The sequence below is a fragment of the Trachemys scripta genome, chromosome 10 (genome assembly GCF_013100865.1).
Source record: "Trachemys scripta elegans isolate TJP31775 chromosome 10, CAS_Tse_1.0, whole genome shotgun sequence".
Taxonomy (NCBI): domain Eukaryota; kingdom Metazoa; phylum Chordata; order Testudines; family Emydidae; genus Trachemys; species Trachemys scripta.
The window spans coordinates 79,427,832-79,452,507 of NC_048307.1; the positions used below are offsets into that span (position 1 = coordinate 79,427,832).

Here is a 24,676-nt window from a genome sequence, read left to right on the forward strand (position 1 = left end):
AACACAGTGTCAGAGTGGGGTTGCAACCCCCGCTGCTCAAAGACACCCTTTAAAAACAAGACCAATACATCTGTTACAGTTCAATCCAGTCCGAGGGATTACTCGGACTGTAAAAATAAAAGAAGCTCTGGAAATGAACATTATTAAAATATTCTGGATGTGTGCCCACCCTCTGCAATTCTAGTCTGTCCTGCATTGGAAGCCGACTGACCTTAGGGGGCCACATATCTCGGGGGTTGGCAACAGCTGGAGGCTTGAGCGTTTATTGTATTCACTCAACACGGGACAGCTTTTTTTTCTTTAACTTTTTACAGAAAGGTCAGTAAAAAGAACCAGGCAGAATGGGACGAATCTAGAGCCGGGTTCTCCACACGCACCCACATGCAGAAATAAGCAAAAACTGTCATTTTTGGACAAAACCTCGAACTCTTCTGCAGAAAGCAGACACTTCTCATGGCGAGCTGAAAACCAGTTTCAAAGGGAAATGTTCAGTCAGCAGCCCTATAGAAAGCTGCTTTGCTGAATCCTGGCTCTGGGACCAAGGCAGCTTAGAAGGGGATTGGGTCGGAAGGCCTGAGGGGCCAATCGCTGCAAGGCCCGGGTTGTGCATCTCCTTGGGAAAGGTCACACTGAGCACTGGAAACCTGACACATTGGGGCTTGCTGTTGTTTTTCTCTTGGGCCTGGTCTACGCTGGGGGGGGCGATGTAATATACGCAACTTCAGCTACGGGAATAGCGTAGCTGAAGTCGACATATCTTATTTCGACTTACCTCCCATCCTCACAGCGTGGGATCAACGGCCGCGGCTCCCCCGTCAACTCCGCTACCACCACTTGCCCTGGTGGAGTTCTGGAGTCGACGGGAGCACGTTCGGGGATCGATATATCGCGTCTAGACGAGACACAATATATCGATCCCCAATAGACAGATCGCTACCCGCCGATCCGGCGGGTAGTCTGGATGTACCCATAGTCTGAGCACGCGGATTCTCTGTACTTCAGCTCCAGCCTTTGAGGACAGCTTTTTCCCCATCCCCCACCCTTTTCTTTAGGTCGAGAAACCTGTCTGCCCATTTCTGTGTATTTTCGCCTCCACCTGGCAGGTGTTGGCAATGAGTCAGAAGCAAACCTAGGCTCTCCTCACTCTTCAAGAGGGGCAGAGCAGGGGTCGGGTTTGCATGCTGGGTCACAGATCTCCCTTGTGTAGTGAATGGTTTTCCCCTCCACCCCTTTATACTTTCCATGCTTTGCACCAAATTACCTGGAATCGAGGTGAGGGGCAAATATCACCAGTGTATCCTGGGAGAGATGTAGCGAGGTTGATTAGTTTATAACCCTATGAGGCCTGAAGCCTAAGGACCTATCTTAAGGTCTAAATAGCCTCTAACGTGACAAGACAAGGGTGCGTTCTGTGGGTTCTATAGTCTAACATAGGCACCTCAGTTGGATGTCCAGCTTCCACATTTGGGCAATCACATTGGCACGTGGGCACCCAAAGGTGCGGACTCGAGCGTGAGGCCTCTACTGCCAATTCAATCTACGAGAAGGCGAGTAGACAGCAGGGCGCAGAATCTGGCGCGGCGACCCGCGTTTTTGAGGATAATGGCAAACAAAAGATTTGATCCAGCCAAGTCTTACTCTGCAAAGCGGAGGGTCTGTTTACATCTCTTCCTAGCATGATGCGCACACCACAGGGAGCTTGAGAAGTCAGATTGCTCCCTCGGTGTTGGGCTGGATTCGTGGACCTTGCCCGGTCGAGCAGTCTTGAGGATAAAAGCACCGCCTGGTTTTCTTTGGCACCTGCAGTCAGAGTCACTGAACTGGAGGAACGAAGAGCTTGGGACCAAAATCCATTATGCCTTTCTCAGCTACTTCCCAGGGCGTCTTAAAACACTACACACGGCGCCTGAGGACATCAGCGTGTCGGCAATAAAGCTCCCACTTTACTGCCAGCTTGGACTCTCCTCAGATCTCTTTCCCTGCCAAAGATTAAGCCCCTGCCCTGCTGCTACCTAATGTAGCCAAGGTGGAGCTGAGCTTTCACAAGCGGAAGGCATCACTAAAGAGAAGACACCTGACACCCAGCCCAAGAAGAGCTCGCAGCCTACCTGGAGAGAGATCACTGGCTCCCAAACGGGGCCTCAGCCTCCAAACTAAACAACCGTGTGCTTTTACCAGTCCCATCAGGTCCTGGTCCATTCAGTGTTGTTTTCCAACCTCGAAATGGCCAGCAAAATCCCCCGGACTATTTCCACATGAGAATTGCTTCATCAGCATCTTTAACTAATTCAGCTGGGGGCAGATCTTCCACTGGTATAAGCTGCCGTTGCCTTCATTGGGACTATGATAATTTACACCAGCTCCCACAGAATCATAGAATATCAGGGTTGGAAGGGACCTCAGAAGGTCATCTAGTCCAGCCCCCTGCTCAAAGCAGGACCAATTCCCAGACAGATTTTTGTGCTAGATCCCTAAATAGCCCCCTCAAGGATTGAACTCACAACCCTGGGTTTAGCAGGCCAATGCTCAAACCACTGAGCTATAGCTCCAGTAGCAGGAGCTCTCAGCTCCCACTGCACTCCATACTGGCCTGACCCTACCCTCCTTAGTAATGCAAATGGCCCCACTGAAGCTACATGCATTAGTAATAGAATAGGATGGGACCCATCATGCTTCTATGATTCTATGCTGCAGTAGCTACCCCTGGATCAAGATGGAATGACCAGCTGCAGCCTAATCCCAGTTTCAAATTTGGCAGAAGTGTACACGCAGTGGACTCCAAGCATTTCAATGGCTAGTCTGAAAGGCCCTTTCCAAAGAGACCCCCCCATCTGGAGTTTAAAACAAGCCATGGCCCGGGGACTGCCTTTTAAAAAAATCCATGCTCCCTCACGGCTCGCTCACCAGTGCTGGAATTGTCAGCACCAGTTCATCTGGCCCTCCCAGAATCTCAGCGTACAAACCAAAACGCACGCTCGAGAAATTATTGTGTGTTTGGGGTCAGAAACCTGTGCACGGCAGCCAGTTACGTGCCAGGCAGTGCTGTGTAGAAATGCACAACGTGGGTCAAATGTAAGTTGCTTTTTAAAGGTAGTTTATTCTATTTCCACAGCGCATCTGGGAGTCTGCGGCGGGCTATCATTATAAATTCCTCAGAAAACACGAAGAGTCAGTCTTCCCAGAAGCCCTTATAGTTATTTATGCCGGCACATACCATACAAGTCACTTGGCCAGCCTGACCAGTTCTGCCCAGACTGGCACCACTAACTGCAACATCCAACATGAGGTTAAGAAACAAATACACAGGGCAGGCAGAAACAAGAAAAAAAGAGTGTGTAGCTACTTTGGAACTTTACAAGTAATATCTTCCTGTAAATCCTTACTGCTTTATTGAGGGTTATCCATTACCAAGAACATGAATACATTTACAGTAACTTATTACCAGTTATCGAGCAATGCCAACTTCAGAGCAACCCAGATGTAACTAGTGTAAAAATAACTGTTTGTAATTACAGTTACTGGATCTCCCAACACAGCTATAATTAAAAGGACACCACAGATTTAGTTTAGGCCCAATATTTAGATTTTGTTAAATTATTTTAAGAAATCTAATATTAATAGAAATGTTTTCATAGCTTTAAAAAACAAGGAAAACAGTTTTTGGTTGGCTTTTTGTCTGCGGGAAGGGAGAGATATTTAAACACGGCTGTAAAATGTTGAGTCCTAGAGCACTACATCAGTACTGTGTGAGTCCACCCGTCTGTCCGATTAGCCATTCTGCACTCAACTCCATGATATCTGAGCACTTTGGGACGCCATTGTATTTTCCTTTGTTACATTTTCTGTTTAGTTCAATGAAACATTACTAATGATCATCGGTGTTCCTAAGAACTCGTTTTACAAAACGTAGGGGGTAACTTCACCTGCCAGGGTCCCCGGTACTGTCAGGTCTCACTAATTCATCTAACATACCAGTTAGAACAACACCGCCTCTTCTCTTTTTTGCCTGCTTTTTGCACAGATTGACTCAAGGAGGAGATATGCCAATGAAGGCCTCCCTTTTTAAAGGGAAACACACACCTCCCATACTAGCCTATTCATGACAAGTTCGAGTACAACCCTCAATGTTCAACACTTCTAATATTTGGTTTCCTTTTTGCAGTTTATGAGTAATGCTGTTAGTGTAGTGGGCCCTGTCCTGCCAGGTGTCAATCACTGTGAACTACCTCCCTGTAAGAACCCATTGCTTTCAGTAAATCCATCCATTCCATCAAGTTTTATACATGTAACCAATGCTTACTCTGTGTGGCACTCTGTCTCCCTCTACTGGTGGCTGGGGCACACATAGAGGTTGACCTGCTACAGCTGTGATTAAAAGAGCAGAGGCCTTTTAGCGCTGACAGTAGAAAACGCAATATTTAAGGCTCAGAAGTCCTTGGTTTGGATCCCCACTTAGGTTGTCAACCCACACAGATGTGTCATGTTACATATAAATCAATTAAACTGTTAACGTTTTCTTATAACATGTTTTCTGTCGTTCGTGGTGTAGATTTTTTTTTAAAGTTACCTATGTGTTTGTATAACACGTAGCTCAATGGGACCTCTGTTGTAACTGTGGTCTTTAGGAACAACCATAATACATATAATAATAATTAGCAGGCAAATGCTCACATTAAAGGGATACCATTAATCTGAAATCAAGTAACTTTAAGAGCAGATTGTGTTTCCAACCCTGGGTCCCCTTGCCAAGTTTTGTGGTTGCACAATTTCTGTTTCTTGTGTTTTCCATCCCTTACCGCCATGTGTGGGGGACATGGATCAGCATTCATGTCGCACTTCATCTCAGTATCCGGCCTGGGCCAGGGAAGCTAATGATCCAACCAGCAGACCAAATTTGGTGATGAATCCCGGTCATGTGCCACCTGAGGCATGTTGCGCAATCACTAAGAAGGGGGGAGGGATAGCTCAGTGGTTTGAGCATTGGCCTGCTAAACCCAGGGTTGTGAGTTCAATCCTTGAGGGGGCCACTTAGAGAATCTGGGGCAAAAATCAGTACTTGGTCCTGCTAGTGAAGGCAGGGGGCTGGACTCAATGACCTTTCAGGGTCCCTTCCAGTTCTATGAGATAGGTATATCTCCATATATTATTATAAAATGACTATTATGTGTGAAAACCAAAAAAAAAAAAAAATAAAAGGGGAGAGCATCTATTCAGGTGAAAGAGCAACACTGAGAAAACAGACTCAAATATTGATCTCTAAGTTCACAGTACTAGTAAACAACAGCAGGTAAACCATTTTGAGAAAAGTGTGATTTTCAAATTGACAATGTCTTTAAAATTATTTGCTCTTTAAACTAGCTCTGTAATTTACAACAAACTGCCCGGGTAGGACAGATGCATTGATTTTTATTGTACATTTTGCAAAGTGCCACTCAGCTTCTTTCCATTATTTACCAAAGCATGTCTCATGCACAGTGTTAAAGAGGTAACTGTTAGATAAGGAACCACAGAACAAACAAACAAAAAAAACGAAAGCCAACCAACCACACACCACATTATCGGTCATGCCTTTCTATGGATTAACGCTTGCATACAATCAAACTACTCTTGGTGCAAGAGTCTTCTGCTCTGCAGCACTTGTCATCTGAAGCCACTTTTAATTGAAACTGGCCTGCAAGCAGCTCCCCATTCCCTGCCTTTAAAGGCGTTTCCGAATATGCATGCTCTGGCTCTCTGCAGGCTGAAAGGGGTTATGTTCGTGCACTGGCCCAAGCCCGAGCACACTTGCAGATCCCTGAACCCAGAGAGGGTCATCCTACGGGTTTGAGCAGAACAGAAGCAGCCGACACCCTTTCTGGGCACGAAAGGGGAGGTTGGCACGGTAAGTTCCTCAGGTGGCACCCCAGTGTACAATCTGGCTCCTTGCAGTTACAACGGTGCTTCCGAATCTTTCGCTCGCTGAAATTTTTTCGTTGACACCTGTGCCAGGATCCCACAGAATTGTTCTTCCCGCCCTGTCTTGAGACTCTCAATCCCGTTGTGGTTTCTCTTTCCATTTTTGAGACCCCCCATACCCATTAATTATCATTTGCTGTTCTGGATGCCGAACTCACCCATGCCTTCCTCTCAGCCCCTACAGAGACAGTGTGCAATGTGCCCCCTCTGGGGCCTATCCAGAGGATACGACTGTTACATCTATCAACTAGCTCAAGCTCTAGAAACACAGACTTTGAGTTCTGGGGATCCCCGGTTCAATCCCTAGCAATTACCAAGAAGCCAGCCACCACAGATGCAACACTGCTTATATCAAGCGCCCTGCAGTTATAACTTATAACTCGATCCCTGCATTATAACTTACACGCAGCTCATCTGATTGAAGCCCTAGTTTAAAGACAGCCCATATTCAACCTACGGTGGCTCTGGTGAAGTTTATAATGCACCTCTTCACCTGCTGCTCTTCACGTAGCTGTATCTCAGAATCTTTGGGGAGCTGATCATGCCCTTAGTGCTACTGCAACAGAGGGAGAGAGGACTGAATAGTCATGCGGTCTAAATGATCCTCCAACCCCGGGGGGTGGGGTGGTCCCACTGGACAGGCACAGAGAGCAGAAGCTTGGACTACGGTTCCTATGCTAGACTGGTTAGATGAGCAAAGAGGGCTTCAGTCTCCACAAACATCAATGCAACACACTCCAAGGGAACTATACTGACACACACAGAGGTAACTTAAAAAAAAAATCATCACCATCAATGACAGAAAACATGTTATAATAAAATGCTAACAGTTTAACTGGTTACAGGTAACATGACACACCTGTGTGAGTTGTCAACCCAAGTGGGGAACAAACCAAGAACTTCAGAGAGTCTTAAATATTGCGTTTTCTACGGCCAGCGCTAAAAGGCCTCTGCTCTTTTAACCACAGCTGTAGCAGACTCATCAACCTCTATATGGGGCCCAGGGAGATGGGACCTACCATGGCACAGCAAGTAGTTTGCATCTAGAGCATGGAATTCTTAGGTAAGGAAGAGAAGTCAGAATGTCTGATGCCTTTGCATTATTCAAAGACACGCACAAACCTTATTCCCTTTCCCTTGCTTCCCAGCACAGTCTATTTCAGCATCCATTGTTCTAGAGTATTGTTTTCCCACTTCCCTCCACTCCTCCTTTGTGAGAATGTGTGAGCTGAATACACTCAAGAAAAGGAGAACGATCTTTAGGGGCAAAGATAGATCTTTCAAAGACTACAGCTCCTCTCACTTCCCCATATTTAATGAGCATAAAGCAGTGCTAATTATCTAGCAGATCCCAAAGGAATTAGGTGAATGGTGACATGCTAAGAAAATATTTTGACCTCTGATCTCATTATTCAGGTCCCATGTAAGTCATTCTCCTAGGTACTCTTCTTGCCATGTGTTGGGTAACACTAATTAATATCAACAGCTAATCAAAGTGCAGCTCGGGATGTGCCAGTATAATTATTATATATATACATATATATACATATATATATACACACATATATATATATATATATATATATATATATATATATATATATATTACACACACACACACACACACACCAGTATAATTCAACTTAACAAGACCCAGCACCACAGTTTCTGTAATAACACTGGGGGAAAAACAACCAATCAAGAGACTGAATAAAGGAGGAAGGACACAAGGTTAGCACAGGACGGAACTGCTTTTTGTCATTGAAGAACTGCTAGAAGGTAGCAGATCCCCAATGGTGTAAGCAGGTATAACTCCATTGACTCCCACTGATTTAGGCCAGCTGAGAATCTGGCCTTTGGAAATACAGTGCATTCTGTATACAGGCCGTGTGTCCTGACACAAAAGGACTTGACAAGATAATGTCCCAAAGGAAAAGCCTGGCTTTCTGAGAACAGGAGGGCCTTGTCAGGAAGGAATCTGGAAGGGTTCCATGGGAAATTAAAATGTAACTGGGGGGGGGGGGGGGAAAGACGACGACGTCGTAACTTATTTTACAGACAATTCTGAGGCCGGCCAGCATTTAAAGGAACCACGTTTTCCTAGACAATTCTTTCTCCACTCTTAAGCCAGGCCGAAGAGGCTGTATCAATACCAGAAAAATACTTACTTGAAAATCTAACTGCAGCCGTTTGACTGGCAACCGCACCTAAGGCGCTCTGGGAGACACAGGAGTAATTACCCTCTGCGCCAGTCCCTTCAGGATATTTACTCTCCTTAGCAGCAGCCGGGGACGATATGAAGAGTGATCCATTTGGAAGCACACGAAGGTGCTCCTGCTCCACTAATGGGAACCCATTCTTCTTCCACGTGATATTGATCAACTGCTCGACAGAAGCCAGGTTACAGTCCAACACCACGGCTTGGCTCGGCTCTAATGTCACCTTTGCAGAGGCAGCCCTGCAGCTCAGCTCCAGAGAATCCCCCTGCAACAGCTTCCCTGCAAGGAAAAGACATTTGGGTTGTCTCCTGATTTATACAAACAGATGTCACGGCACTTCGCAGTTAACATGATTGGACATAAACACGCAAACTTCAGCCCTGCCAGGGGTCTGGCATCTGAAGTGCCACTCACAAGTGGCAGCCCCCTTCGCACATCTTTCCCACACAGCTGAGAGGTCACCCATTACACTGGGCTACAGGAATGACCTGCAGTGTCTCCTCTGGGCTACAGTGCCAGCTCTGCAGACAGCCTCGTAAGGCTGGTCTACACTGGGCGGGGCGGGGGGGGAGAGGGGTCGATGTAAGATACGCAACTTCAGCATAGGATGTGTAAACACACAGGAAAAGTCCTACAAAATTAAAGAAAATAAGAGCTTTCCCATGGGCTTTAACTACCTTATAAGATGTAATAGAGAATTATCTCACTGCAATAGCATTCTATACGACGGCTAAAAGCCTATCGAAATTCATTTGTGTTCTTAGATCCTGTAATTTTGTAGTGTAATTTTATAGTGTCCTACTGATTTCACCCTTACTAAGTTCTGTAGAACTTTTCCATAAAGAAGGGAGGCTTTTGCTGAGAATACCCAACCACCCTGTTTAACCCGGATGCACATGGGGAGAGAGGCCATTTTCCGGTAGTCTACTCCTGTGGGAATTCTGCACCATTGCGCAATGCAGAATTTTGCAGAAATTAATGTTTTTGCACATCATTTCCTTTGCCCCTCCCCCAGAAATGGGCTGCAGTGCTGATGGCCGCCACTAGGGGTTGTTAGACCCAGCAGAGCCCAGCTCGCGCACAGAAGACACTGCCGGGGGGGGGGGGGGGGAGGAGGGGAGTAGAAATTTCCTAGCAGCTACAGTTCCCCACAGGCCCTGAGGGAAGGAGAGGGCAGTGCGCAGGAAACTCCACACAAGCCTGGAACCCAGCAACTGGCTGTTTCTCCTTCTGGATCCCTGGTGGTAGGGGGATGAGTGTCTGGGCTGGGGGGGGCACAGCTGGACTCTGGAGGGGAAGCGGTGTGGGTATCTGGGCTAGGGGGACCCCCACGACTGGGCTCGGGGGGGGGGTTCAGATGTATTGGCTGGGGGGCCCACGGCTGGACTCATGGGGAGGGGTTGTGAGTGTCTGGCCTCCCAAGCTGGGCTTTTGGAGGGGAACAGGGGGCAAAGAAACTGGAACTGGGTTGTCACAGGGGTTTCTTTAACTCTCTACTCCTGGGGACATTTTTGCGTGAGTCTGTATTGTAACAGACATATTTACAGAGAGGTATTTTGAAATAAATTACCAAACTAATTGAAACTGGCGTGATTATGTAGTGTTATTTTGACAAATAAAATTTCCAGAATTTTGCAAAATTTTAAAATATTATGTGCAGAATTTTTACTGTGTTGGCGCAGAACTTTTAATTTTTTGGCACAGAATTCTCCCAGGAGTAGGTAGTCATAAGCCAAGACCTAACTTCAAGGGTGTTCAGAGCTCCCTGTAGAAGTAAGCACAAGACAGGAAGTTCAGATCCAGATTTGGATCCAAATGTAAATTGCCACAACATTCAGAAACAGGAGTCGGACCTGGGGATCTGATTCAGGCTTGTCACAATTTCTAACAGAATGGGTATTTTACATGTTGGCATTCAGAACTCCATCGCTGTGGGATGACTGGTAAAAAACAAAGAGCAAAGCACTACAAAAGACCCAAACCCCAACCAACATGGACGGGAGCAGAATCAGACCTAGATAGCTAGACATGAGTAGTGCAGCCTTCCGCTGACAACCAAATCTGCATTACAAAAAATTCACCCAGAGAGATCTAACAGCAACAAGATCATGAACAAGGGCTGATTAGCGACGAATCACAAGACAAAACCCAGCAAAGGCCAAGAGGGGAGGAAAAAGATGAAACACAGGGAATACCCATTAAAGCAGGTGTTGGATAGCTGATAATATAAGGCTTATGGTTTATCATAAGGTAAAAAACAGAACAAGCAACAGAAAAATGGCCAAAATGTCCATCCCACTGGCTTAGCACTCTAACCCCATGACAATCCAGGCAAGTGGTTCCTAACGTGCTGTATCTCCACTCTCAGTCAAAAGGAAGGATGTTACAGCTACAAACTACTGGCCACTGAGAAGACAGCATCATGTCTTAGGGCAGCCTGCTTGCCACAATGAGATCTTCGATCCGTTACCAGCGGTGAGAAAGTTCAATTGAACAGGTCTTGGTCTGGAAGGTTTCCAAACCAACACACACAATCCCACTTGCAAGAGAGTTCCACCTCTAGCAACAATGCCTCAGCATTTCCTAAAGAATATTGTCATTAATAAAATGCATTTGCTATTACAGGTCTCCAGAGATACTAAGTCAATGGTAGCTGGCAGCGCAGCTTCCACACACCAGCAATTTCAATCTCCACTGTGCTAGAAGCATCACATCCCCTCTTTTTATGGCTCCCCTCCAAATTATTTTGTCACTGCTCCAATCGAAAATGTTTCCTGCCTCTATAACGAGTTTATCAACACTGGATATGAACCACATGGCTCCCTGCCCATCCCCTATCACAGAAAGCTACAGATTACATTTATAGGAATTCAAACACCCTATTAAACCTTCTACTACCTACTGCTGATAAAAGGGCTGCATTTTAAAAGCGCGCACTTTAAGCATGCAATTAGGGGCAATGACACGCAAAATTACACATGCAGGGGAATGGAATTGTTTCTAGGCATCGGAAGCTCCAGGTGCCACTGAAAAGAAGGAATTTGCACGGCCCAAGTGCACAGTTAATTTAGTGACCCCCTGCTGTGCAGAAAACCTGTCAGCTTGCAGGTTTCAGAGTAGCAGCCAGCGAGCTCAGGGATAAGCATTTGTGCTCACAGAGGCCCGCTGATCCGCGGTCTCAGCTCAGAGTCACAGACATACGTGTTCTCCTCCATGCACTCTCCTACAGATTATAATGGTGCCTTCCCCTCCCCTTCATCCAAACAATGGCCTTTTGTAGCCAAGAAGAAAATTAACAGCAGGTTAAAAGGGTCTGATGATAAAGAAACTAATTTTCATCCAACCTGAAATATAAATTCCCCCCACCCCATGACCTCTTTAGTTCTTCACACCTGGGGTAGAGCCCTGCCCATGCCTCAGTGTACCTTGTGCCTTGCATCAAACAAACCACCACGCCTGGTGTTTTCACAGTGCTGCTCTCCTTCGGGGCAGAGCTGTCTTATTACCCTTCCCATGTAATACACCCTGCCTGCCATCACTGGGGTGTGTGGAGGACTGAAGACTTTGAACACAGTCACCACCGTCTGTGCTCAGGATAGTATCAGAATTATCAGCAGGGTAAAACAGAATGAAAACACGTGATGCAATGATTTGCACCGCAACACAAATCCAAGGGCGGGGCTCTTGATGAGGGTAAATCATTTGTTATCCGAATAAATACGCATCAGTGGATCAGAATGGGATGAACTGTTTCTCTTGCAGCTTCTTTTGGGCCAAAGTTCAACCAAGTGCTGCCCACCCTACCGGAAGCGCACAAGTATCTCACAGGACTGGGCCCTTTGGTGGCTATGATTGATGCTTCTTTTCCATTTTTCATTACTAATTTTGTTCATCACAAGCAGTGACACTAATAGAGGTCATAGCTGACTGAGTAGAGGAAGGATGGTCTAGTGGTTACAGTGCTAACCTAGGACTTGGAAGAGACGGTGTTAACGGCCTGTTCTACCACAAACAGTCTGTATGACTGTGTATGCACTGTAGTTGTAACCATGTCGGTCCCAGGATATTACAGAGACAAGGTGGCTGAGGTAATATTGGTTATTGGACCGACTGTAACCCACCAACCCCCTCTTCATGTCCTATGACTACACGGGTGTTAACAGGCCACTCTCCCTTGAATGGTCCTTTCCAATATGTGCTAACTACTTATGCTAAACAAGCTGTTCCATCTTGCACTTTGCTGTGATGCTGGGAGCTCTTTTCCCAGAGCTGAAGGACAGCTCTGTGTGGCTCGAAAGCTTGTCTCTCTCACCAACAGAAGTTGGCCCAATAAAAGATATTACCTCACCCACCTTGTATTACCTTGGGTAAGTCACTTAAGGCAAGTCTACACTTAAAACCCTGCATCGGCTGTAGCATTTTAACAAAGATGCTCTAAGCCGATGGGAGAGAGCTCTCTCATCAGCGTAGTTAACTCCCTGAGAAGCAATAGCTGTGTTGACAGGAGAAGCTCTCCTGCAGACATAGCACTGTCTACACAGGGGGGGTTAAATTGGTGTAACTATGTCGCCCAAGGGTTTGGCTTTTATGGTTTTAAGGGCATGTTATGGGTCTCACCAAATGAAAAGAATCGGCAGCAGGTTTAAAACAAATAAAAGGAAGTATTTCTTCACACAATGCACAGTCAACCTGTGGAACTCCTTGCCAGAGGATGTTGTGAAGGCCAAGGCCATAACAGGGTTCAAAAAAGAACTAGATAAGTTCATGGAGGATAGGTCCATCAATCGCTATTAGCCAGGATGGGCAGGAATGATGTCCCTAGCCTCTGTTTGCCAGAAGCTGGGAATGAGCAACTGGGGATGGATCACTTGATAATTACCTGTTCTGTTCATTCCCTCTGGGGCACCTGGCATTGGCCACTATCGGAAGACAGGATACTGGGCTAAATGGACCTTTGGTCTGACTCAGTATGGCCATTCTTATGTTCTTTTTCACCCACCCCCCTGAACGTGTAGTGTAGTGTAGACGAGGCCTAAGTCTCTCTATGCCTCAGTTCCCCATATGTACAGTGGGGATAACAATACCTATCTAGATGACAATTACCAACTTCCCACAGGTATCCTTAGGCTAAACACATGAACAATTGCCAGGTGCTCAGATATTAGGGTGGGGGGGGCTATAAAAGCACCTTATGTAAGCAGGTATTTTTGTTGCTGACTTTTTAAACATTGGAGGGGGAGGGCCACATAAACCTATGCACAACCTTGTGTGGGCCAGAGTCTACATATATTTTAATAAAATTTCAAGTCACCTGTATTGATTTATATTTTAAGTTCAGCTTGTTTCACGTGTATTTAGATAGGTTGTTCCTATGTACAGTATTTTCTGATACTTCCTTGTGTAAACTAAAATGATGTAAACATGACGACAAAATGCTAATGACTCGGCCATTAGTATATTGTGCTGAAGCAGGCCACGGGCCTTATGAAATGCTCTGGTGGGCCACGGATAGCCCGCGGGCCGTAGGTTGGGCACCCCTCCATTAGCCCCAGCAGCTCAGGAGACAAAGGTGTCCCAACCTGCAGCATCAGCATGGATATGCTATGCACACCGCAGCAACCCACAGAGGGAGAAAGCAATGCGACAGCCCGTGCACTGTTCACTGCTCCCCTCCAGTGTTCAAACCCCGACAGAACACACAGCTGCTGGCCGACTACACATTTCACATGGACTTGCAGAGACCATGTGAAATTACCCAGCGTGGCAGCCTACATGCAGGCATTGTATTCTGCTACACGCAGCGCACAAACGCATCGCCCCCTCTGGGTGCTCACAGGGTTTCCAGTTCTTCCCATGCTGAAATTTCTGTTGTGATGCCAACACATACCCTGGACAAGGTGTGACAAAGCTGGAATTAGCAGAGGTGGGCGCTGATCTGACCTGGCCCAAGGTTTGAAGGGTTGAATCTAGGTAAAGCTTCAATTCAGACCAAACTCTAAAAAATGTCCCCCTGCCCCTCCTATCACTCATCCTGCACAGGGAGTTCTCAGCTGGTGTATACTGGTATAACTGGCATCTGTGCCACTTGTTCCCCCACATCCTTGCGTACGGGGGGCAAAGCAGAGGCTGGGAGCAGGGCTCCTGAACTCCACCAATTCTCAACTGGTATCCAGTCCTTTAGGGACTAGAGCTAGCTGGTGTAAAATAGAGCACTCCCTAGGCTGCTCTAAATTATGCTTCGGTCTGGGCTGCAGGAAACTCAGGGAGGTATAACTAGTGTCCTAAGAGGCGCTTGGCATAGGAGAGAGGCCGAGCCTCACACATTGGTATAAATAACACTGCAAAAGGAAAGGTATTTTAGGCAAAGAGAAAAATACATCCTGAGCAGGTTACCAAAAAGAGCACAATAGGAAAGTGACATAATCAAGGCAGAAAGCTGATTACCAAAGCATGCAAGGCAGAGGAGAACTCATCAGTCAGACGAAGGACAGAAGACACATCCGGAGTGATGAATTACTTGCAAGAACACAAATCTGAGGAGATCGATTCTTCTCCGGCCGGGACAACATTGGGCTTTCTGAGACCCTTCAAAGGGCTCTCAGCCAATGACAGTTGTTCTTGTAGAATGTCACATGAACCTTAGTCAGCTTGTATTTATATAACGTGCGAGAGGGGAGCCCTCAAAACGAAATAACTGAGGCATGCAAGTCCAGAGCTGCTACTACTATCAGTTATTCCAAAATACATTGCTACTTCTTATGGTACGGATCTGATATCTTTGCACTTCCTTAGAAATCCTAAGCATCTTAACAGCCTATTTACTCCTACATAAAGCTACATAAAGACTGAACTATGATGAATCTCGCAGGATGAGGAGGAGTGTGGTAGTGGTCTGAGCACTACATTGCGAGGCAGCAGATTCATACCCTGCTTCTCCTAGCCCTAAGTCACTTGACCTCTCTGCCTCAGTTTCCCTATTTGTAAAATGGAGAGAACACTTCTCTCCCTCACAGGTGTGACGTTGTGCAGTCTATATGGTTTTATAAAAACATGATAATAAGTGAATATAACGTAACTGGGATATGCTTCATGCAAAAGGTCTCTTGTAAGGTATCATTTCAAAGCTTATAATTTACTGAGTGTGATCATCCGATTTGTATAAATTGTACCACTCTTGTATCTAAAACTAGAAATATAAAATATAACTCTGAGAGCCTATTGTAATTATGTAAAGTGTGGGCCATTAATGATGGTTTGGAATCTTGATGACTCCCATTGTCTGCAGATGGCTGGGTTTACCTGTGAGTCTTCCTGTTATGTGTATGTGCTGGCAAGTGGGCAATGAAGTCTTGCAGTGACATGTGATCATGTCACCTGAACTGGAATCCATCTTTAACCTGGTGCTTTTCCAGTGAGGGGGGGTGGAAACCCAGAGGGACAAAGGGTTCCCGCCTTATGCAAAAGATATATAAAGGGGTGGAACAGAACAAAGGGGAGAAAGTCATCATAAAGAATCCCCTAGCTATCACCTGAGCTGCAACAAGAGCTGTACCAGGGGAAAGAATTGTGCCCAGGCCTGGAAGGTGTCCAGTCTGAGAAAAAACTTACTGAAGCATCTCTGAGGGTGAGATTATCTGTATTCAGTTTGATTAGGCATAGATTTGCGCATTTTATTTTATTTTACTTGGTGACTTACTTTATTCTGTCTGTTACTATTTTCTGTATTTAATAAAATCACTTTTCATTTAGTAATTTACTCAGAGTATGTATTAATACCTGGGGGAGCAAACAACTGTGCATATCTCTCTATCAGTGTTATAGAGGGCGAACAATTTATGAGTTTGCCCTGCATAAGCTTTATGCAGGGTAAAACGGATTTATCCGGGTTTAGACCCCATTGGGAGTTGGGCATCTGAGTACTAAAGACAAGCACACTTCTGGGAGCTGTTTTTAGGTAAACTTGCAGCTTTGGGGCAAGTTATTCAGACCCTGGGTCTGTGTTGGAGCAGACGGGAGTGTCTGGCTCAGCAAGACAGGGTGCTGGAGTCCTGAGCTGGCAGGGAAAACAGGATCAGAGGAAGTCTTTGCACATCAGGTGGCAGCTCCCAAGGGGGTTTCTGTGATCCCACCCGTCACAACAGGAATGTAGTGAGAATTAATTAGTTAACAGCAGCAAAAGACTTTGGGGGTGGGGGGAGGAAGCATCAGATAAAAAGCAGCCTAGTTCAGTGCCCAACTCCCATTGAATTTCAGTGGGATCTGGGTGCCTGGCTCCCTTCGCTAAGCTTTGAAAACGCCACCAAATGTCCTGCATACATTGACGATTACTACGGACGTTGTAATATGGTCTCGCTACTCACAGCATGGTACAGCGACTAGTACAGAAATTCTCTTCTGTCTGTTTTTGGTACTTGGCTGACTCCCAATAGCATAGTCCCAAAGCACCTCAGAATCTTTAATGTATTTATCCAACACCCCTGGGAGGCAGGGCAGCGCTATCATCCCCAAGGATAATAGATGTATAGATGGAGACCTGGGGCACAGAGAGACTAAGTGACTTGCCCAAGGTCACCCACGGAGCCTGTGGCAAACAGGAAATTGAATTTGGTTCACAGGCTAGTGCCACTGGATCATGCTTTCTCCACACCTCTTTACAAGGCATCTTTTCATCTTTGAGCCTAATCACTTTCCAAAGAACCACAACGGCACAGGAAAATTGGGCACAGAAAAGGCCCATTCAGTGCTCGCTAAAAACGTGTACACACCAAGCTGGTACCTTTGTGTGCAGCCATTATAACAGTCTGGGTCATTAATAGCCCATTTAGTGTATGACCACGATGAGTCTTAATTAGGAAAGGGAAGAAACGTCTGCTCAGACACAGGTGACAACATCCCACCACTTAGCACTAAACATAGCACTGGACAAACCAAAATCAGACCTGGCGTGAGTACATGCAGCTCCACTGATTTCCGCATGACGCCTGTGATAAGGTAAGTGTGCAACTACAGCTCTCTACTGTCACCTCATCCTCCTGTCTGCTGTTGCATATTATCAAAATCCTGGGTTGAGAGTTCTGTGGGGCAGGGACTTTGTGTTCGTTTGCACAGTGCTAGGCACAATGGGACCCCGTTGGGGTCCCTAACTGGGTGCTAGGCACTACCACAATAAAAATAATCATAATTTGGTTCTAGATATTCAAAGAACTGTACAAACATTAATGGACAGAGAGAAATATCTTACAGCCTCTGGAAATGTAGCAGGAGGGCTGGTTCAAAACACCATACTACGTAAAGTACTTTCAGGGTAAAGGATCAGAATAGAGGAAAAACAAATATAATCAGGATTCTTAAATGCTGCAGACTATTTTCAATTTCCATTCATTGTTATGCACCAATAGAAAGAGATATGGCTCCGTTTAAGACACACACACACACCCCTACCTACCTGTTGGAGTTAATTTGCTAATGAATCCAAACTGAAAAGAATTTACCAGCTAATAGAATGTACTTGGCCAATATAATATAGAAACTATGTTTATTCCAGGACCGTTTCTAATTAAGTGGACTCCTGATCCAATAGTCAGGAGGTCCCTTCGGATGTCAGCTGTCAAATGTTTTAACCACAGAGACTGTACTTGTGAATTACATTTACTTCTGAATTTAGGACCTGCTAGTATTGCTTCCTTTTAGCTGTCACGGTAATTTCGAATGCAAACATGCGGCATGACATAAAATATTCTACTTGCCTGGATTTCTAAATCCAGCACTGCGAATTTCTGAGAGAGCAACATGAAGTGGTACATACAAAACAGCTTTTTAGACCAGAGGGTACTCCCACCTGTCTACCCATTATCCACAGACTGCCTCAGGATAATGAAGAACATCTTGATAACTTCTCGAGAACAAAACAAGAAGGTTTGGGTAAAAACATTTATTAGCTCAGATTTAGACATACGTAACTGCTGAGGTGAGTTGATATTTAAATTCCATACACGCAAATAGGTCACTGGTCTATTCAGAACCAGACTGTGATTGCTTCAGAACTTTCTAGACTGGACACTGTGCCTACAGCAGCTGTGTGGAGGGATTTGCTTGAGACATGCGGAAATACACAGTGTGCATTTGAGACTGGAAGCAGGCCCTGGTGTCTCGTGTTAAAGTGTTAGATTTCGATCAAAACTAGCTTATTTGAAACAGGCTCTGCAGGGCATTATTATATTAATCTATCTATTGCACTGATAACGGCTCGGCAGGCGGCGATCTGCTTCATGCACAACATTAATCTAAGCAGAAACACACTCATTTTCTTGTACCCCGCCTCCTCATTCCAACTGCTTGTTCATTTCAATCACCTCTTGAATTTTGGGCCTGATCCAAAGCCCACTGAAGTCAGTGGAAAGATGCCCAGTGACTTAAATGGAATTAAATCAGCCCCTTTCGGATTAATGGGGCAGAGACTTTACTTTTCCCTGCATGTTAGTACACAGCCCGGCATAATGGGCCCTGATCCCAACACTACAGGAATACACATCAATAATAAGAGAGTAGAAAGAGTATGAATCATGGACTCGCAGCAACTGGATGCTTTACACCTTTCATGCGTGTATGTGATGACATACAACCGAGAATACCATTAGACCCACACGCTGAGCGGCTCGAGGCTTAAACTTGAGTAGAGGGTAAAACTGATTCCCTTGCTTTCGTGGATTACAAAACTATAAATAATTCCATCTGGTGCGAGCTAGCGATCCAGCCAAATTTGACAGATTCCTGACAGGCAACTGATGGGTCAGAAGCGAGGCTCAGAGAGTGCGGTTTTCACATGCAGGATACACCGTAACAGTCGGCCACGCGTCTGCTGGGAGCTTGCACTTTGTGTCTGGTAATAGAACTTGTCTCCTCACGTGTTGCATGTAACTCCTAGCTCCTCACATTTTGCATGTAACTCCTCATGTCTTCCCCCGCCCCCCGGGAAATTTGCCTTTTAAAATAGAGAGGAGGAAAGACCTACCCAGGGACATACCAACGTGGTAACATTTCAGATATCAGAAGCAAATATGTCCTTGATCTCTGTTACACGGCTTGGGTAAACAAAAGGTTACTGTTCAACGGGAGACAAATGGCTTTGTTCAATGGAGAGAAGGGCTGTGCTTTTAATAAACATTTCCAATAACAGCTAGACTATGTATTTGTATTATTGTAATGCCTAGGAGCTCCATTGCGTTAGGCACTGCACAAGCCTAGAACAGACAGATGGTCCCTGTCCCAAAGAACTTTTCATTCTAAGCATTGGACAAAAAACAGGCAGACTGATTGGGGAGCTCCAGGGAACAATGAGATGATATTAGTCAGCATGGGTCTCGGCACACCAGCGTCCTGACTGTTGCCAAGTGTTTTGTAGGCATCACAGAAGAGGGGCGTTGTAATGAGGGATTTGAAGGAGGACAAAGAGTTAAGTCTGCAGATGTGCACTGGGAACTTCTCCCAAGTGCGAGGAGCAGCAGGGGAGAAAGCACAAAGGGGCTTGTTTGAAAAGGTATCAAGCGAGCGAGGGAGGCTGGTGGCATGGAGGAGTTGACATTTTGCTAGTGAAGGAGAGATGGTAGGTAAGATGGAGATAGGTCATGAAAGGCCTTGAAAGTGAAAACAAGCAGCTTATGTTTGATGCAAAAGATAAGGGGGAGCCAGTGGAGAGACTCGAAGAGAGGGGTTAGATGATCAGAGCTGCATTCTGAATGGGTCTCAGTGGGGCAAGATTGCTTTGGTCAAGGCCCAGAGAGAAGGATGTGGCAGGGATCAAGATGTGATTGGAGGAAAGCCTGGAGGAGAGTTTTAGTTGGGTGGATGGACAGGAAAGGCCATATCTTACAGGTGCTATACAGAACGAATAGGCAAGATTGACACATAGGCAGGATGTGCGGACCAAGAGAAGTCCAAGCTGAAGATGACGCCCAGGTTATGGACCTGAGAGACAGGGAGGATTATGAAGCGAGGTGTACACGGAGAAGAGAAGGGATGGTATCAGGGCAGTCTGCCACCCAAGGGCCTGCAGAGCCAGAGAGCAGCAAGCCCTCAGGAGGCGGCCAGCAAACAGTTGTTGGAAATCAGCTGAACGGCAGTTAATGTTTCGCTCTGATTCCCAGCTGGACCCAGCTCTATACGAGGTGGAGGGCCAGGAGAGGCAAACCCTCCCTGAGCAGCAGCAGAGGGCTGCAACAGGTTAAGGGCAGGCAGGCCCTGTGGTTCCCTGAGGCAGAGAGAAAGGGCTGTGACCCTTGAGCCACCAGGGGGTAGAGGACCCTGCAGTATCAGTCCTAATCAGGGCTATTACTTGTGTTTCCTTACCATATTTTTTTTGCATTTGTGTGGCAGTGGAATAAAACTTTGAGAAATGAGTCAAAGGTGGTGAAAAGACAGCTAGGAGTTACATGAATTCAAACACCCTTGCACAGTGTGTGTCTGGTCTCCCATCTAGTGGCTGATCCACAAAGAAGGTAGCAGCCTACTACTGCCAGCTACTAATGGAGTTACTCCGTAAGCTCAAACAGCAGAGGTCTGTGTTGATCGTTCTGGGTCCAAGCCCCAATGACAAACGTGAGTGGTGCTGTTGGACAAAGAATTTAAATGCTCATTTCAGGTTAATAAACAGTCAATTACTATTCACAATGGGCCAAAGTCCTCACTCGCATTGACCTGAGTAGGAGTTCTGCCTGCTCTGACAATAAACCATACAGCAATCTAAAGTCATGCCCCCAAGACGGCACTACCAGTATTTTATGCTGTCATGTTCTGGGCCTGGTACCCTAGCACCTCTTTTAACAAGATTGAATAAAGACTGAGGATCAATCGGCTTTAGGATAGGATTTGTCCCAATCAAATTAAATTATCACCAGCTGAAAGCTTCCCAAGTATTTATGTGAAAATCTTGAATAGTTCGTTTAAAAAAAAAATTTAAGGATGTAGCAAGAGAGGACTCATTATAGCGCAGGCCTTGGCAGATTAATGCTTCACAAAGAGCGAAGTACAAAAGTTTGCTAATCTGACACACTTCCAAGGCTGACATCACTTTTAGTTCTTGGCAGGGAGAGATTTTCCTGGAGAGCTGCTACTGTACGGCAGGTCCCGCTTTGCCTGGAGACCGGCCAGTGCATTTCCTATTCCATGCACATCTGGCACATTGGAACTGGCTTATGCACCTTGCAGAATCCAAGCCAAAGAAAACCTTCCAAAGCGCAAGAAAAGCCTTTTAAACAGCGCAAGGAAAATGCTCCCTGATCATGTGTGTGCTGCTAGATATCACACTCAGAGAAAAGGGCTTTTTTTCCCTCTTTCTCTGTCTTGCAGCATATGGCACAAATTCAAATTGCAGTTAAGCCTCTAAATTGTCATCTGTCTTAATTTATGTATTTATTTTGGAGGTCGAACCAGGAGATTCAACAGCACAATTAATCTCATTTAATCAGGAGTGAATAGCACTGAAGACAAACCGAAAGTTATTCCTTCTAAAGGGGTTTCCTACCACATCAGTGAGCCAACTACGGCAGCATTTTCCCACTGAAGTGTAACATTCTGCTGCCGCTCGTCCACGCGCTCCGAGCTTAAATCTTTAAATGCCATTGTCGAGTTCAAAGAGCAATTACATTTGAGTGGGTCCCCATCAGAGGGGCACAAAGCACTTTTTCTTCTTGGGAACCTTAAGCGCTGATAATTAAAACACAATACCTTGGCCTCAGCCCTTGTTCAGGACAATCACACATTGCAAATGGTGGTCTCAGAAAGACGCATGGACTGAGATTTTAGAATCTAGCAGCATTCTAAGGAGGAATTAGAATAGCGTAACAGTTAGAGCAGGGCATAATATACCCTAAGGGAGGGGAAGGATGGCTCAGTGGTTAGGGTGCTAGGCTGGAACTTGGAAAACCCAGGATCAAGTCCCTGCTCTTCTACAGACTTCCTGTGTGGCCTTGGGCAAGTATCTCTGTGCCCCAGTTAGAATATCAGGGTGGGAAGGGACCTTAGGAGGTCACCTAGTCCAATCCCCTGCTCAAAGCAGGGCCAATCCCCAGACAGATTTTTGCCCCAAATTGTCCCCTCAAGGATTGAACTCACAACCCTGGGTTTAGCAGGCCAAAGCTCAAACCACTGAGCTATCCCTCCTGTTGCACTCCTCTAGAGTGGTAGCAGATCCCACTTTCACGCATGCTCCCAACTGCATCACTGTAGGCATTGTGCCTGCAAGTAGACGGTGCAGGGGTCCAAGCTGTCCCAGCACTCCACTGGCTCTCAAAATCCATAGCTTGGGCTACTGCAAAATAGGAGCAGGCGGGTGACAATAAAGACCTTTGCAATTGTCATTCATGTGGGTGGGAAGTTGCATTAAGGAGGCTTCGGGACATTGGTCCAGTGTGTCCATTTCTGTGGCTGCTGTTAATATTTGCACAGGCCCATCTAAGACTGTGTGTGCATTCTAAATAAATCAAAATTGATTAATGGCATTCCCACTACACTAATGGCATCACCCACTAAATAATCATGCTGGACTAAATCTCTTTTACCCTTATTTTGCTTATCTTTCTGATACGTTTTCTATTACTTCTTCCACACAGAGTTAAAACCCAGAAAGCACTTGCATTACAGAGACATCAACAAAAACAACTGCTGCGCTATGTTACTGTGTACCAGCCATAACTAAAAAGCTGGGAGCTATTTGAAACTAGAATTAGGGTACAGTACGTTATTCATTGCTTTTATCTAAATGTTTCCAAAGGCTGCCGAAGTCACTTTGGTAGATGAATATCACTGTGTGTGGGGATGTCATCCACACACACAGCATCAATGAAATGAATATAGTTTAGACTGTTTCTCCGGAACCACAGATTAACTTGTGGTTTTCCTGTATTTTAACAACCCTCCTGCTATTTCGAGCAGTCTCAAATCAAGCGCTCCTGCCAAGATTAGCCACCTCTCAGACTAGGGTGTAGCAAGGGTGTGGCTGGTGTCATGGTGAGGTATCACTTTCCTTTAGATTCATAGACTCCAAGGCCAGAAGGGATTGTTGTCTGACCTCCTGTATAACACGGGACATAGAACTTCCCCAAAATAATTCCTAGAGCACATCTCTGAGGGCTTGGCTACACTTACATTTTATAGCGCTCTAACTTGCTGGCTCAGGGGGGCAAAAAAAATCACCCCCCCTGAGCACAGCAAGTTTGAGCGCTTTAAAGCGCTCGTGTGGATAGGCTCAGAGTGCTGGGAGCCATGCTCCCAGCGCTCGTAGCTATTCCCCTCGTGGAGGTGGATTACCAGGAGCGCTGGACGAGCTCTCTCCCAGCGCTCAAGCGTGACCACACTCACACTTCAAAGCGCTGCTGCTGGAGCGCTCCCGCGGCAGCGTTTTGAAGTTTCTAGTGTAGACGTAGCCTTAGAAAAACATCCAATCTTGATTTAAAAATCGTCTGTGATGGAGAATCCAGCACAACTCTTGGAGAACTGTTCCAATGGTTAATTACCCTCACCATCAAACAATTACACCTTATTTCCAATCTGAATTGGTCTAGTTTCAACTTCCAGCCATTGGATCGTGTAATACCTTTCTCCGATGGAGTGAAGAGCCCTTGTTAAATATTTATTCCCCATGTAGATACTTATAGACTGTGATCAAGTCAGCCCTTAACCTCCTCTTTGTTGAGCTAAATAGATTGAGTTCTTTGAGTCTATCACTACAAAGCAGGTTTTCTCATCTTTTAATCATTCTCATGGCTCTTCTCTGAGCACTCTCCAAATTACCAGCGTCCTTGAATTGTGACTGTCAGAACTGGACATAGTATTTCAGCAGTGGTCGCACCAGTGTCAAATACACAGGCAAAATAAACTCTCCATTCCTACTTGAGATTCTCCTGTTTATGCATCTAAGGCTTGTATTAGCTCTTTTGGCCACAGCATCACACTGGGAGCTCATGTTCAGCCAATTATCCACTACAACCCGCAAATCTTGTTCAGAGTCACTGATTCCCAGGATAGATTCTCCCATCCTGTAAGTACGACCTACATTCTTTGTTCCTAGATGTAAGCATCTACATTTAGCCATATTAAAACACATACTGTTTGCCGGCACCCAGCTTACCAAGTGATCCTGATGGCTGACCTGTCCTCTTCATTATTTACCACTCTCTGAATTTGTCTCATATATGATGATTTTATGTTTACTTCCATAAAATATGTTAAATAGCGTTGGGCCAAGAACAGATCCCTGTGGGACCTCATTTGAAAAAATATCCATTTGATGATGATTCCCCATTTACAATTATCGTTTGAGACCTATCAGTTAGCCAGCTTTTAATCCATTTAATGTGTATCATGTTAATCTTATATCTTTCTCTTGTTTGTTAATCAAAATGTCATAAGGCATGAAGTCAAATGCCTTACAGAAGTTTAAATATATTACATCAACACTAATACCTTTATTAACCAAATTTATAATCTTACCAAAGATAAATATCAAG

General features: G+C 45.5%; 1 protein-coding gene across 3 annotated transcripts in view; it reads right to left on the minus strand.

The window, feature by feature from the left end:
- Nucleotides 1-24,676, minus strand: part of IGDCC4 (immunoglobulin superfamily DCC subclass member 4) — a 166,138-nt gene that overhangs the window by 106,771 nt on the left and 34,691 nt on the right. For 2 of the 3 annotated variants that reach the window (XM_034783590.1, XM_034783591.1), the window contains exon 2: nt 8,124-8,453. The exons of the other annotated variant lie outside the window; for it this stretch is intronic. In XM_034783590.1, coding sequence (XP_034639481.1) covers nt 8,124-8,453 — 330 coding nt within the window. The remainder of the gene's footprint in view (nt 1-8,123; nt 8,454-24,676) is intronic. 3 annotated transcript variants of the gene reach the window in all.